Source organism: Heterodontus francisci, chromosome 8 (genome assembly GCF_036365525.1).
Source record: "Heterodontus francisci isolate sHetFra1 chromosome 8, sHetFra1.hap1, whole genome shotgun sequence".
In the NCBI taxonomy this organism is placed as follows: Eukaryota; Metazoa; Chordata; class Chondrichthyes; order Heterodontiformes; family Heterodontidae; genus Heterodontus; species Heterodontus francisci.
In genome coordinates this window covers 25,062,173-25,078,818 of record NC_090378.1, presented here as the reverse complement: position 1 = coordinate 25,078,818, position 16,646 = coordinate 25,062,173, and the positions used below count along the sequence as shown (strand labels likewise).

General features: G+C 41.7%; 1 protein-coding gene across 4 annotated transcripts in view; it reads left to right on the top strand.

Annotated features, from left to right (window-relative positions):
- Positions 1-1,360: 1,360 nt before the first annotated feature.
- LOC137372706 (rho GTPase-activating protein 29-like) overlaps positions 1,361-16,646 on the top strand; it is a 122,169-nt gene continuing 106,883 nt past the window's right edge. For 2 of the 4 annotated variants that reach the window (XM_068036825.1, XM_068036821.1), the window contains exons 1-2: positions 1,361-1,542; positions 3,355-3,703. In XM_068036825.1, the coding sequence (XP_067892926.1) occupies positions 3,442-3,703 (262 nt within the window). In that variant the 5' untranslated portion in view covers positions 1,361-1,542; positions 3,355-3,441. Of the gene's footprint in view, positions 1,543-2,004; positions 2,091-3,354; positions 3,704-16,646 lie in introns of those variants that run through there. The other 2 variants (XM_068036823.1, XM_068036822.1) reach the window with 2 other exon arrangements.

Sequence of the window (16,646 nt, the reverse complement as noted above, 5' to 3'; positions counted from 1 at the left end):
ATTTTATGATAAACCTGCTGCTAGATTTTTAACATGGCAATATTTTAAGTGCTTTTTCCAAATAGCAAATTCATTTACGTCTGTTGCTATTTACAAGACTGCTATCTGCACAGCGTCAGAGGAAGATATTTTTCAGTGACATTACTTCTGTGAATATTTTATAACATAAATTATGAATAAGCTATTGATAAATATGTTTATAAGACATCAACATTTTCTTCCTCTTGGAACCAAAAACGTATCAAAGGGCCTTTACATTCCTGTCATCTTGCAGAACAGTAAATTAGTGTTTCATAGACTGCGCGGCTTACCTCAAGTACGTGGTTTGCACATAGAATTTCATCTTACGTTTCAGGACAGATGGAATGCTCTATTGGTCCAACAAATTAGTTAAAAGTTAATCTTTCATTTCAAAAGTCGAATCGCCTGACACAGGTAAAGAGAAACACTGTCGGAAAATTACTGTTTGTTAGTGATCTCTATTTTACAGTGAAAAAATGCATAATACCCCATCACTAAATATCAGACGAAAACGGCTCCGTTTCTTCAAAAGATGTGTTTGCATTTTATACTGAGATGTTCTACAGATTATCATGTTTTCTCACTTTTTTCTGGTCTACCCTAGGATATGCTTCAGTTCAGGACAAGAGGACGGCATTAGCTAGCATTCGTTTGTAGACCTTCACCAAAGCCGCTCTTGAGTAGTCAGCAACGCGCGCGAGAATTTTCCAGTGATTACTTTCTGTCTAGTTTTACCTTCTATCCCCACCCTTAACAGCATGAAGGTTCGCAAGCACAAATCTATGCCTCATTCTACGGTAATACCATTGTGCTATTCTTTATAGACATATAAATGACAACTAGTTTTTTGCTTCAGAACGTCTAGACCATTACGAATGGCATATTTTGGGATGAAATGTGGCAGGTACGATCACAATATTATTTATTACTAGTGTAAACCAACAGCCAAGTCTTTGATCGCGACTGCACCTTTCCTGATAGGTGTTTTAAGTTTTAAATCCATTAAAAGTACATGGTGCAGGGAGATGAACAATTCATTTATTTGCACTGAATGAGATTGTGCACGGCTTCGGTAGTGCAGTTTTACTAAATGGTTGCATGTTGATTGGATTGCTCCCCTCAGACGTGGAGGCACTCACAACTTCCACTTAAAACCCAAAAATGTGCCCACCAGCTCCCTACCCCACCATTGCAACCTGATCGTTTTCCCTGAAGCTTCACCTGTCGTTGCTACTGGAGCCAGATTCTTGGGTTGGGGGCAGGGGGTGGGGAGGAGGCGGGGCTCTTCGCGGCACTTGGCCAATTGGCTGCCAGCCTTTTGCTCACGTGGTGCGGGGCGGACACTGGCTAAGTGTGAAGGTAAACGGTGGCGGATAGGCTTTTCATATCGAGCAGCGACGGAGGAGGGAAAGGCGTTAAAGTGTGCTTCTAAGCGGCTGCGCTAGCGTGTGGGAAGCAAAACCGGTAAAAACAATGATCGTAAGACGATTAACGAAATCTGACTGCGATACCTTCAGGCGGGTGCGTTCACTTTGATTTCTCTTGATGCTCTATTCGCTCAGTTGCAAAAGGAAATGACCCCCCACAACCTGCTTCCCAAAAAGAAACGTGAAGAAAACAGATCGGCGTTTTTTAAGAGTTCAGTCGGAATTTTTGAGGGTTTTCTTTCTGAAACTTCTGAGGGCGTTACTCCGACGGCCGCTTGCCCCGTTCTATCCTTTTAAACAGTGACCGTTACTTGGGTTCCGGGGCTCGCTCTCTGCCGAGTGGCGCGCGCACCCATTCCGGGTGAGCTCGCGGCGGGCTTTTGATGCCCCTCCCCCCACCCCCACCGGGGGGGGGCCTCCCCCCCCCCACCCAGACCCTGAGAGCACGCGGGGTTCAGACTGCCTACTCTGCTCAGAGTGGCTTTTCAAACTGAACTACATACCCTATTGAGGAAGGGCTGGGTTCGACGGTCGGGTTGGTTTGGGAGGGGGGCCGCGGGGGTCGTGGATGGGTGTGGAGCTGTTTAACTTAAAGGAATGCAAGAAATTCACTGCACGATAAGAGAGCACCGCACGTCACAAGTAAGGGTTATCAGTCATGGATCTGTTTTTTTCAAAACTGAAAACCACCACGTCTGCACTTGTTTCAGCTGAGCACCAGTGCGTGTACTCTGTGGGAGATTAGCAAAACCAGAAAAACAAAGTTTATATGGTTCGGAGATGTGCTTGGCCTTTTGAATCGAAGTGTGACTCGAACCCCAGTGATCAATATATGTAAATGAGCAATACTGCGTTTTATTATCTATCGGTACTGTTTCCTGCTGAACAGTATAAACGTGTGGTGAAATACTGGTAGAACGCCCTCTTGAAAATGAAACTTGCTCATAATGTTACTGTTCTCAGAAGTAAACAGGAAAGTCTGTTGCGACAGAAGTTGCGGTATTGATGTTGTGGATTATCAAATTAGAAAAATAAAAATTGTTTAATGTTCAAGACAGAAATCAATAGATATTTGGATATTAATGACATCAACGGATTATGGGGATGGTGTGGGCAAATGGCGTTGAGGTAGATGATCAGCCATGATCTAATTGAATGGCGGAGCAGGTTCGATGGGCTGAATGGCCTCGTCCTGCTCCTATGTTCCGAATTTACCACAGGAATGTTTTTTTTTAACTATTGTCCTATCCTAATGTGTCAATTAGTGCTATATAATGAGTTTGTAATCTGTTTTATTTGACCTCTTGACATCTCTTGTAATGTGCTGACATTCCCAGCCACCCTAGGCTGTGCACTCGGCTCATTGTAAATGCCTTTTTTATAATCTTTGATATGTAAATTCTTTGTGTTAATATTATGATGAATCTGATACATTAGAACTAGGGTTATATTTTTGAAGTATTTTGCAATAGAGAACAAAACTACCATACAGTGCTTTAGTTGTGAGATTTGAAGTATTACTCTGCTGCAAAACTAGAACTAAAAGCTTGAGATGTGGCAAGTGCCTCAGTGCTAACCACTCCAGTACACTGCTGATATTGCAGTAGACAAGTGATTGAGCCTTGCACAGTAAATTAGGGAGGCATTGTACCCAAAGGAAACGATTGGAATAATTTTTCTTTTATGAAGCAAGATTGGAGTTGTGGGATGAGGGAAATGACTGCTCTTCATTGCTCGCCAAAATGTTTTTATTCCTCTGTGAATTGCACTTTTCTGTAAATGAAGGTGCTACGTAAGTGCAAGTTATTGTTGGAAAGGATTATTTTAACATTCAGTAAAAGCAAAAAAAGTATTGAAGTTATCTTGAATGTGTTAACTAAATCTTTGTTTTCTGTTCTTGTTCCAGGATCTGTCATCCTAAACTTTTGTAGATGGTCTTTTAGCCTTATCAACAGATTGTCCTGAGAAGTTCGCAAGCAGTGCAACAGCTGGGATGTTGCGGCAGACTGTCGGAAGTAATAAACGTGGTTTGGGTTTTGCCCGTTTCTCCAGTTCAAATTTCTTTGCCTTGCCCAGCTCAGGAAACTGGAGTATGGGCCGAAGTACCAAAAGTGACTCTGTCACCAGCATCAGCTCTAACTCGGATTGTTATGACAGTCCAGTTGTGGACCCAGAATACATAATGCAGTTGGTGAATGATGTCAGGAAGTTTGCAGATGTACTGGAACATTTAAAAGAAGCCTTTCTTTCAGAAGGTGTGTCATTTGCTTAATGTTTATCTCTTAATTTCCTAAGTATCAACTTCATTTAGTAATTTGAAATAAGAATAGTGGCCATGACAAATTTTTGGAAGTTTTGACTCTGCCTATAGCCTGAATAAAGGATTAGTGTTACATTTTTGTTGTACAGAAGATCCTTTCTGTTCTAAAGCATCATGTATTGGTGCTGGGCTGCTATATGTCTTAATCTTTCACATAGAATGCTCAATAATAAAACCCATCTAATGTTGATTAGAAATATAAAAAACACTTGGAAGTGAAGAGTTTTTTTTCACCCTCTGAATGTGGGTATTGCTGGCAAGACCAGAATTTATTATCTATTCCTAGTTGGCCTAGATGGTGGGCTGCCTTGTCGAGCTGCAGTCTATGTGATTGAATGCTGTTCTGTAGGAAGTTCCAAGTAGAGACCTGCTTTAGGTCAGGAAAAAGAACCCGACCGAACCACATCGGGCCTGAGCCTGACCCGGCCCGAGTCCCTCTGATTTTGCACCGAGCCTGACCCAACCTGAACCCGCCACTACTCGGCCTGACCCGAGCCTGATCCGACCATCCATTTACTTGCCTTCCTGACGTCGAACCTGCAAGAAGCTGCAGCGCATGCGCAAGACATCATAGTGACGTCACTCGCTTACTGCGCAGACTCAGTTTCGTCCGGACTTCCAGTTCAGTTAAGTTTTTTTTTAATACTTACCAGCATGTTAGGTACTGCTGACAAAGCTGTGGTTTCTGCAGTGTATCTTAAGTGAGCAGTTCAGATGATAAACTGCGAAAGCAAATGGCTTGAGAACTCAAACATTATTGCAGAATTATTTGGTGATTTAAAAAGTTTGTGTGATACTTGTTTCTTGTGTGTTCTTGATCACAATCAGTTCAATGATGAGAATGGCAGTTGTATAATGTTTATTTGTTTTTGTGCCTGTGCTTGCATACGTGCCCTAGAACTGTGAAAAATGTTTGAGTTGAAATTTGGTGTCAAGGTTTGGGATTAATGTCTTAATTCCTAAAGCTAAACTGCTTGTGTCACCCCCAAATCTGAGCTCCTGAGTGCAATATTTCAGCATGGATTTTCCTAGCTGCCCCATTTAGCATAAACACAAATAAAATTCAAATGTACTGTTTAGCCTACAGAAATAGGAATTGGCATAGTGTATGTTGGTGACAGGTAGGCTGTGGACAAGGTGGCATTTCAGCACACTGAACGAAGTGCATGAGGTCTTGATAGGGTTGAGGCTGAGAGGATGTTCCCCTCATGGGGGAATCCAGAACTAGGGGGCATAGTTTCAGAACAGGGGGTTTCCCATTGAAGACTGAAATGAGGAGGAATTTCTTCTGAGAGTTGTTTTAATCTTTGGAATTCTCTACCCCCAGAGCACAGTGGAGGCTGGGTCATTGAATATATTCAAGGTTGAGTTGGACAGATTTTTGATCTACAAGAGAGTCGAGGGTTATGGGGGGGACAGGCACAAAAGTGGAGTTGAGACCATGATCAGATCAGCCATGATCTTTTTGATTGGCTCAAGTGGCCTACTCATGCTCCTTTTTTTTTGTTATTTGCATCTTGGGTATTTTACCCCAGTACTGAGAAATTTATATTTTGAGATGAAATTTTGCACTACTTGGATTTTAAAATTTCTGGAGATGGTATTTGTAGTAAGGGTCCTTGCCTGACATCTTTAATTAGTACATGAGCATTGATCATTGCCAAGTTCAGATTTAAATCTAGTAAACTTCTTGTGTGAGAATGCTAGAAATTATGGTAGGTGTTCTGCTATGAACATAAATTAAGTCTGATACTAGTTCACAGTTGAGTAGTGTCGTCAATTTTTGACACTAACCATCTGTAATAGTGTCATTTTCATATGTATACAAAATTCTTTGCTTCCCTTTCTCAGCATGTATTTTTGTAAACTGTATCCATGGATTAATGTATACCATACCATCTGACTGATATCACTGACCTCCCTTCTCTCCCTTTCTTCCTTCCCCACCCCCATAAGAATTGACACTTTGTTGTAGTATCATATACCCATTATTTGTGGACTTCAACCTCCACAGTCTATTGGTAATTGAACTTTGTTGAACCTGAAAGTTGCTGAATGCTTACTGAAAACTTCACATGCATCCAAAATAATGGAAGCATCTTGCTCTTCCATGCAGAACTCTGTCCAAGTGGGTGGCTGGATGAAGTTCATTGCCATTTTATAGGCCACTTTATAAAGCAGTCTATCATGTGATCAATCTACAACTTTAGCTTTTTGTTCAATAAAAACATCACTTAATACCTGCAGCTTATCAGAAACAAATTGGATGACAACTGTTCCTTGTGTAGGGAAAATTAGTCAGCTGTGTTAAAACTTTTGAGTGTCCATGTTTTTGGCAGGGAGAACACATCTTCCTATTTTTTCCCTTGCTGAGCAAATAACTGTCCTGGTTCAACACATTCTGAAGTCATAAGCCACAAGAACAAAGATGCAGTGGTTTATAGTAGCAGAACCTTGTGATTGAATGACGAGACTAAAGCTGACTGCAAGTCTTCATAATTGAAAAAAGATGTTGGTGTGTTTCAGCATAGTAGAATCAACAAGTCAAAAGACAAAGCTGATTACATTTACAGATCTTTCCTCTGCTACCCACTTTATATTACAGAATTGCTTGGGTGACTTTTACCAAGGCGCTCTTTTCTATTGTGGGTGAGGGGGAAATTCCATTGCATAGGAGCAAAAAACAAACAACTGCATAAGTCATAGTTTTCAATAATTTTGCTCACTGAACCTGCTCTGTTGGTTGAAGAGTACACATATCAATTTTAAAAACAAGTTATCACAAATTGGCTAAGGCTCTGTCTGTGACCAGAGAAGATAATGATTGCTCCTACTGGTTTAAGCTCCAGAGGCAACCAGTGGTGTAACCTCACTTTTACTTTTAACATACCTTCTTGGGTTTAGTGGCATAATTTTCTCCACTTACTTTTAGAAAGTTTATCCACTTGTACAATAGCATAACCCAGGCATGTAACATAGCATAAGAAATAGAAGGATTAGGCCATACAGCTTCTTGAGCCTGCTCCACCATTCAATTAAAATCATGGCTGAACTCTACTTTCCCATCCTATCCCCATCTCCCTTGATACCTTTAGTGCCCAAAAATCTATAGATCTCAGTCTTGAATGTACTCCAGCGACTGAACGTCCACAGATTACAATGATTCACAATCCTTTTGAGTGAAGAAATTTCTCCTCATCTGCCAATCCCTTACCCTGAGACTATGATTCCCTACTCCTAGAATCTCCAGCCAGGGGAAAAGAGCCTTTCAGCATCTACCCTGTCGAGCCCTCTCAGGATGCTTGACAGTCGTCAGTGACATGTTGTATTAAGTCCATCTTTCCCTTCCTCCTCTAACCCAGGCTGGATATTGATTATTAAAGGACAGATTGCTTTTTTGATGTAGCCTGCAAGGCCGCAATTATTGTCCATTCCTAGTTTCCCTGAGAAGTGGCTATTGAGCTTTCTTGAAGTGTTGCAGTCTTTGTTATGGTCCCACAACAGTGTTGGGTGAGAAATTATTGAACTTTGTAGCTTGTAGTTGGGATTTTATGACAGTTCTACTTCGTGGTTGTTTTTCTAGTATTAGCCTGAAAATTACCAGAGAATTTAATTTCATAATTTGCCATGATGGGATTTGAATTCATGATCTCTGGGTTGCAAGCCTAGTGCCATAACCATTCAGCTATCATTCCAGAACTCAGTACATTTCTGCCTTAGTCAATTTTCAGCTATGTGAATGGAAATCAGTAAATATTCAAAGTGAGATGCTCGTGACCCTTCTTGCATTAATTGAGACAAAATGCAACATATTTCTATTAAAATTGACCTTACTTAGGCCACATGAATGATTGCAAAATAATGAAAATAGTATATTGCAGTAGGATGTACTCCTAAAGTTAGATGCTAATCTTTGGATTGGAACTGATGTGTCATCTTATTGGGGTATACTTATGTTGTCAGGGCTGCAGATGATGAGGTTGTCAAGTGTTTTGGGTTCAAAGTTGCTTCAGGAGCTGATTTAATCATGTCAACCTGTATATTCCTGAGCTTTGGTTGAAAAACCGTATAAACAAACTGTTTTCAATGGTTGAGGGATTTAGGACAAGAGAATATAGATATAAGACTAAGTATAAGATTTAAAGTAGAGGATAGGCTATTTTTTTTTTTGCACAGACGTTTGCGAAGTTGTGGAATCAACAGCTTCACAGCTCTCTATAGGTGATTGTCAAAATTTTAAGATTTTTGTTAGCTGCTTGAAGAAGAGAAGAAAAGGATATGGGAACAGGGAATAAAAGGGATTAGGATTATTGCCCATGTGGAGGATAAAGACCAGAATGGCCTGTTTTTGTGTTGTAATTATATGTAATAGTATTCTGAGTCATGAGCAACTTGTGATCGGGAAACAATTTAACCAAAAGTAAGCTGAACTACTTCAATTTTGTTTGAACATCAGTCTCCATTTACCCTTTTTCTTTTTATCTTTCAGACCTTTTGCATGCGTACACTTTTTTTTTCCCATCAAGTTTAAAACTGCCTGCCATATTTTTGCCTATTGCTTTTGAGTCATTTTGGAGGTTTGTTTAAAAACTGAATTTTATTGATGAAAAACTGTCAATTTCCAAGACTGGGTAAAAAAAAAAAATCAATATTTGGGTTTTGCTACTCTCAGCAAAAAACCTGTTGATGAAGTACACTGGTTTACTCGCCCCAGAACCTCAGTGCTACAGACCAGTAAATTTGTCTGTAGCACTGAATGGGTTAAAGCTGACCTAGGCCAATGTATGATATTCTCACCAGTTGTAAAATGTATGTGTGTTGGGTATGACGAGGGAGACAGAATTAATTAAAATAAAAGCAAAATACTGCAGATACTGGAAATCTGAAATAAAAACAAGAAATACTGGAAATACTCAGCAGGTCTGGCAGCATTCCGTGCAGAGAGAAGCAGAGTTGCTCGGGGGTCGCGTAACTATTTAAGACTGAATTAATTCCTTGGTACTGTTAATGTTAAGCATAAGTATTCAAAAAGAAAATAGTGTTGAGTAACCTAGTAGGATTAGCTCTTGATATTTTGAAATGCTTTTTGCTTCTACACCAATTGCAACATAGGTGTCTTAGTTCATTGCCTACGTAGCTAGCATTGAAATGTCAGTTTGGAATGTATGAATTGATGTTGAACTAGATGCACGTGAAAATCCACGTGAAAATCCACGATCACTTCATTTCAAGGTTTTTTTTTTACCTTTTGCTTTCATCCTCCCAACACATTGGGTAAATGCACAATTCTATATTTATACCATTTCCTGAAATGTAGAATCATGTGTAGCTTACTAACTTCGTTGCTGAGACTTTTATATCCTTCATGCTCTTCCTCCATTCTATGTAATAATTAATATTCAGTGTCCCAAACTGAATTTATCTGATGGTTACGAAGTTCAAGTAGGGGCATTCTGAGGAATGCAAAGCCTGCTGATGAGCTCAGTGTTATTTTTAAGAGAGCATCATGTAAATGCTGTCAATATTTTATCTCGTCCTTTTTAAAGCCATCTGAGCATCTACTTTTTTATGCAGGTTAACTTCATATATCTACTTGTGCGGTACTAGTACAACAAAAGCAACTTATTTATGTAGCGCCTTAAGTCCTAAAACATCCCAAGGCACTTCACAGAAGCACTGTAAAGCAAAATTAGACAGTAAGCCACAAGACATTAGGGTAGCAGATGGCCAATGATTTGGTCAGAGTTAGATTTTAAGAAGGGCCTTAAAGGAAGAAAGAGGTGGAGAGATTTGCAGGGGGAATTCCAGAGCTTGGGGCCTAGGCAGCTGAAGGCGCAGCCACTAATGGTGGAGCGACTAAAATCGGGGATGCTCAGGAGGACAGAATTAGAGGAGCCCAGAGTTATCAGAGGATTGTGCACCTAGAGGAGATTAGAGATGTTGGGGGGGGCAAGTCCATGGAAGAATTTGAAAACAGTTGAAAGTTTTAAAATTGAAGCATTGCTTGACTGGGAGCCATTGTAGGTCAGCAAGCACTGGGTAATGTGTGAGCTTAGGAGTATGAAACTGCCTTGTGATCTGAATCGGATTTTCCTGTATTATGCTTGCGTACTCCTTCCTTCAGTCTATCTGAAGGTGGGTCTATCAACGCAGCGTGACAACATTTTCTTTTGGTTTGCATCGCAAGCTGCTTTATTCCACATGGAGTAAAACCGAACAATGAGATTGATAGGGATTACTTACAACATCTGTTGTGTAATTACAAAAATAAAGAATACAAAAGCTGCTCTGGTCAGACATCTAACCCAACTCTAGCACTGTCTTTTTTCCCCACCCTCTTAAGGCCATCTTCTTTGGCCCTTGCCCAGTCTCCCACAAATTACCTTGGAAGGGTATTATATCCCAAAAATCTGAGCAGCAGGTAAAGCTAGCTGTTTCACGCTGCTACTATGCAGTAGCAACATGTGTGGTGTTCGCCACTAACAGGATGTTGCTGTGAAGCCAAAAAGACGTTCTGCCTATCACACAAATGAGTAATGTGATATATGAATTTCAATGCCCAATATGATAGGTATGTAGGCTGTACGTCCCAAAGACTGGCGGATCGTATCAAACAACATGTCCCTTCTGCTGTTCGCAACGGGCAAGGTACGGGCCGTACTCAACCAGCCCATGCTTGCAAAACCCAAAACATGGTGTCCAACATTGGATGTGATTCCATAATTGGACAACATTTGCTAAATTCACAGTGTGCTAAGAATTACGCTGACAACCAATTTAAGATTCAGTAGGGTTTACAGTGTGGTGCATTTGGCTAAATCTATTAATACACTGGGCCCTGTTCTTTGCAGACAGAAAGAATATGTACACTCATGTCGCATGTTTCAGTGGAACAAAATAAGTGATGGTCATTTGCTGATTCATTGGTCAAGGCAAAGCCCAGAGGAATCAGTCAAACTGCCTGGTTTAAATTTTAAACAAAGCTTGGCAGTTAACGGTCAGTCACTGTGAACTAGTGCATTTGTCACGCAACGTCTCTACCAATCAGAGTTCACTTGCCAACCAATCAGCACTCTCTCTTCTCCTGCAGTATAAGTTGTTGTTTTCCCTTCTGTTGGTTATTCTTGCGATTGTCCTGATGAGTGCAAGACGAAAAACTTTGACAACATGTGTCTATTTTCAGCAATACTCAAGTTCTGTACTACTAAACAACTATTTGTATCCTGAAACTGTTGAGAAATTGAAATAATGATTAAAAGTTCAGACATATAGGGTTAGAAACTTGGTTACCCTGATTTTTGGGTGCAGGAGTCATGATTCACGAGTTGCCTGGCCCTGTTCAGATCGAGGTGGGCTGCACTTCAATTTGGTGCATCCACCTCATCTGCATAAATGGAGCATTGGCTGAGCGGGTGCTGCATGGCTGTTGCCATCTTAATGCTCCCTCTGCACTCGTGGGGGAGCCCAGTAGTGTTTAGAAATCACCATGGTGCAGCCAGCCTGCTCTTTAAAGGCAGACTTTTCCTCTTAAAGGGAAGCTGCACTGAAGAATATTGCTGCAATTTAATTGATGACAAAATGAACACCAGGATAGAGAGAGGGTTGCAGGGTGACTGATGCGATGCTTCAGGCACTAGTGGTGGAGGTAGACAGGAGGAGTGATATCATGGTTTTGTGGGGGGGGGGTGCAGGAGGCCCTCAAAGACCACCTTCAGAAGGGAATAGGAGCAGGTGGCCAGGGGGGTCAACATCTGGAGTCTGGCCCTGAGGACTTGGCAGCAGTGCACCCAAGAAATCGAATAATCTCATGCGGGTGGTCAAGGTCAGTCAATGTATCTTCATGACGTCTACTCACCACACAGTCCCACATACAAGAAGTGCGATGATGAAAAATTACAGACTAAAATTGAAGCGTTATAAAAATTGACTTTGTCACTTGCAAGAAAATGGACAGTGCTGCAAAAGATGGCCGCATGTGTATTGGAATATTGCAACACTCTCTGTTTAAACAAAGCTAAGAGGTGTTAATTGCGCCCATCCTAAAGTCATCCTGAAACATTCCTGAATTGAATGGGTTCTACTGAAACAAAGAAGGTATGAAGTGAAAACATCATAACCGGATTAATCTCGTCCTGGGCCATTGTGTGATCACCATGGGGGAGAGACCAAAGTGTTTCCTACCAGAAGATTATGTCAAACTTTTTACCTCAAAAAGGCAGCCCTTGGAAAGAGAGAGAGACCCAGAAAGAAACATTACCAAACAGCTTGCCCAACTAAGGGCTGGGAGAAAAAACCAGCAAACCATAAGGGGGGCTCCCTGCTGAAAACTCTAAATTTTTAACTTGTGCAGCAGTGAAATTGGAAGTGATTCTCTGTCTTCAAACTGAACTTTCAACCAAGAGAGAAATCTGAAAACACCTCAGGCCTGCAACCATTGAGAACTTGACTTCTGAGAAAATTCAACCGGTTTATCGTGAACCCCAATACCCTACTTCACTGAAAACCATTTACCCCCTTTTCCTCTGTCTGTCGTGCGTGTGCATGCATGGTTGCGATTAATCTCAGGATAAGGCATATTGCTCAATAAATAAATAAACTTTTTGTTTTAAACCTACAGGAAAATATCACTCTCTGTTTATTTAACAAATAAACCACAAAGGGGTTAAACCCTAATAATAAGAAATACTTGCTGCAGTCAAGTGGGAGTTGAACAGTGGGAGACACCCACGCCCCTCACCACGTGACCGTAACAACACAATCAACATCTCTCTCACTTCAATGCACCACACCCCATCACTCTCACCCAGCGCTTGTCCCTGGCACTCAGACTCGTATCTAGATACTCCCTTGCCCTTGCACACCTTCCAGTGCTACTAACCTCACGCTTGCCTCTCATTGCCTCCAGATACCTCCAGCTATTTATTTGTGGCAAGCACAGTGCAACCCAGAGGCACTGCCACTGTTGCCCCCATACTTGTTGCAGCCTTTGTGTGGACAGGTCACTTACTCCTGTGCTCTCCCTGACAGGATACAGCAACACACCCGGGCAAATCTAGTAACTCGCCACAACATCTCCACAAACATTTGAGTACTTTCAGACATTTTACAATAGGAAAAATTATTTAAAAATTATTTTGCCTGCAAGTTGGATGCCTGCCCTTTTAAATAACAAGGGTCTGTCTGCAACAGAATGCTTGTTGATTGCTAAGTGATCTACATATTTGTTGCCTAGTCCAAATTTGATATCTGGCATCACATTGGTTGGGCGGTGAGGTCAGGATAGCATAATTGTGAGGCCTTCCGGAGTACGCTGGGGATGCCCCTACATGCACCCTTAAAAACATTGTGCAGGAAGTGTCTGACAGTGCAAGGCACCCTACAAAAGTGATGCGGCAGGGGACACTGTGTACAAGGGAATTTGGAATCCATGGCACCTTTAATCTACACAGATTTGGTCAAAATGGAGGGTGTGGCAGACTTTGCTTTTTTAAAAAAAAACACTCCCTGCTCCTCGCATAATGCACATTGTTTTGCGAAATGAAGGGCAAGCTGTGATCACTTGGATTCCCTTTGTAATCAGCTACTACAAAATGTATGTGAGCTGCCTTGTGTATGTGTGTGTCATTTCTGACCCACCGTTAGCATTTCCAGTTGCCTCTCGAGTAAATTTAATACTGCCACAATCCAAGTCGTCCTCCTCTCTTTTTTTCCCCCCCACCCCCCCTCCCCACAACCTCCTTTCCCAACCAGCCTCATTGTAGCACCTCAATGCCCCAGCTTCCTACCTGGTGTGTGTTGCTTTCTATCTGACTATGAAACATTGTGCCTTAAGACATTGGAAATTATTGGAGAATTGAGTATATCATTTCCATTTTCATTTTTATCATTTCCATCTCAATGAGAAGTGTGAGAGAGAATGAATGATTATGACAGGGAACAACACAAGATGTATTGTGGGGAAATGAAGTCACTGGACAAACACTGAAAGGAGAGAGAAATTCTCTTTCCCCATCCCAATGAGTAGTACTCCTTTTGTGGTAAATTATGCCGTTTATATTGCATTTCATATTGTCTAATACTCATCATTCTAAGATTTATTCTGACGCACTATAAGGATTCAGTGGGTGTTCAGGTTTTATTACTATAGTGATATTTTAGTCATTAACTTGACATTTGTATCTTGGGTTTCATGTTTCTGCTTTGACATTTTTTCTAAACACACAACAATTTGGTTCATTTGCATTAAATATAGTTTCACATTTGGTTTTCAGCATATAATAATCCTTGTTTTGAGTGTAGACCTTTTAAACAATTTTCATTTAAAATCTCAACTCAGGATATGGAGCTCACCCTGTTTGTGGTGATTTCCAATCATTTAAGCCAACACTTCGTTTTGAAATGTGGTAACTGGTACAAATTAAAAAATAAATCTCGTCCTTCAAGGAAAAATATGCCTGATGCGCAGAGTTTTTAAACTGACACTAATGCATATTGCAGTTATTATTCAATGATGAATCTGATTTTTTTGGCAAGTCATAGCATGTTTGAAATTGGAAACCTTTTATCAGTCACTTTGAAATGGATCTGTTGATATAGATCAGTAATGGCTGGACATGATAGGCATTTTTTTTTTTTTTGTTTTTGCTTCAGACGGTATCCTCCACACCATAGAACCTTAGGTTACAGCACAGAGAGAAGCCATCCAACCCATTGTGTCTGCACGGCTGAAAATACTGGCTGCCCAGTCTAATCCCACCTTCCAGCACCTGGTCCGTAGCCTTGCAGGGTACAGCACTTCAGGTGCAGGTCCAGCTACCTTTTTTAAATGAGTTGAGCGTTTCTGCCTCCACCACTGATCCAGGCAGCGAATTCCAGACACCCACCACCCTTTAGGTGAAAAGGTTTTTCCTCATGTCCACTCTAATCCTTCTACCAGTCACCTTAAATCTGTGCCCCCCCGGTAATTAACCTCTCCGTTAGGGGAAACCGGCCCTTCCTGTCTACTGTGCCTAGGCCCCTCATAATTTTTTACACCTCAATTAAGTCACCCCTCAGCCTCCTGTGTTCTAAGGAAAACAACCCTAGCCGATCCAATCTTGCTTTATTGTTGCAATTTTCAAGCCCTGGCATTCTTTTAAATAATAGCAATGTGGGTCTGGAGTCACGTGTGGGCCAGACCAGGTAAGGACAGCAGACTTCCTTCCCTAAAGGACATCGGTGAACCAGATAGGTTTTTGTGACAATTGATTGTTTCATTGTACTATTACTGAAATTGACTTTCAATTCCAAATTTTTATTAATTAGTGGAATTTAAATTCCACTAGTTGCCATGGTGGGATTTGAACCCATGTCCCCAGGGCCTGTGGATTTTTCTCTTTTCTTGTCATGTCTTTGTGGACGAAGATTTTGGGATGGTTGTACTCATCGGTTGCAGGTCCGCTGGTGGCTAGTCAGACCTATCTGTGACCGGCAGATTCTCCCATAGCGGTTACAAGTGAAGGTGTAGTTGCTGCTGGGAGCAATTGGAGCTATCCTTCTGCTCTTTTTCTCTTTTTCATGCTGGTTCTTAGCTCATCTCAAAGTTGTCTGTAGCCCTCCTGATGTAGCATCTTCAGGCATCACTATGTATAGCCGGTGCTTCCCACTGATGATGGTCAATGTGGCACACAGAGAGGGACTTCTTCAGGGAGTCCTTGAAATGTTTGCATTGGGCCCCTCTGTTCCTTTTACCAGTGGTTAGCTCTCCATACAACACTAGCTTGGGCTGGCGACTGTCGTCCATCTGGGCAACGTGACCCACCCAACGCAGTTGGCTTTGCAGAAGGATGGCCTCGATGCTGGTGATGTTGGCTGTTTCGAGAACTTGAGTGTTTGTGATGCGGTCCTACCAGCGGATCTTGAGGATGCTGCCGAGGTAGCTCTGATGGAAGTGCTCTCGAAGGCGTACGTGACGGCGGTATAGGACCCATGACTCGGTGCCATACAGAAGGATGGTGAGGACTACAGCTTTGTACAATTGAGTTTGGTCTGTGCTATGAGGCTGTGGTTGCTCCATGCTCGTTTGTAGAGTCTGCCGAATGTACTGTTTTCTTTTGAGAGCCCTTTGTCCACTTGCTTGTCTATGGAGGCATCAACCGAGGTGACATTCCCCAAATAAGTAAATTGCCTGACTGCATTCAGCTTGGTTCCCTCGATGACTGTTTCGTGGTCTATATTCTTTGGGTGCAGGCTGATGCAGGACTTCAGTTTTCTTTAAACTGATTTTTAATCTGAGGAGTTGTGCTGCTTTTGGAAAAATGTGTTATATGTTGTAGGTCTGGCTGACTGTGAGCCAGGAGAGCACAGTCATTGGCGAAAAGAAGTTCACGGATGAATTTTTCTTGTATCTTTTTGTGAGCCTGAGATGCCTGAAGTTGAAAAAGCCTCCATCGGTCCAGAAGCGTACGTAAACTCCCTCCTTAAGATCTTCTGTTGCCTGTTGCAGCATCATGTTGAAAAAGATGGTGAATAAGGTCGGGCCAGCACACATCCCTGCTTCACTCCATTGGAGATTTGGAAGGGATCAAGAGGTCGCTGTTCTGCTTGATTTGTCCGTACTGTTTTTCATGAAACTGCTTCACCATGGCCAGGAACCTGGGTGGGCATCCAAGTTTTTCAAGGATTTTCCAATCCAATCCGGTGGATTACTAGCTTAACAACATTACCACTATGCCGCCACCTTCCCTTTAAAGGAGGTCATCTTAGCTCACCAGTGAGGGTTATGTGTCTGAGTTAGTTCCATTAAAATGCCAGCTGTGCTGAGGCACCACTGAGATTCAAACACAGGATCTACTGTTTACTAAATGGGTGCTTTAACCAACTAAGCCATGGAGTAAGCC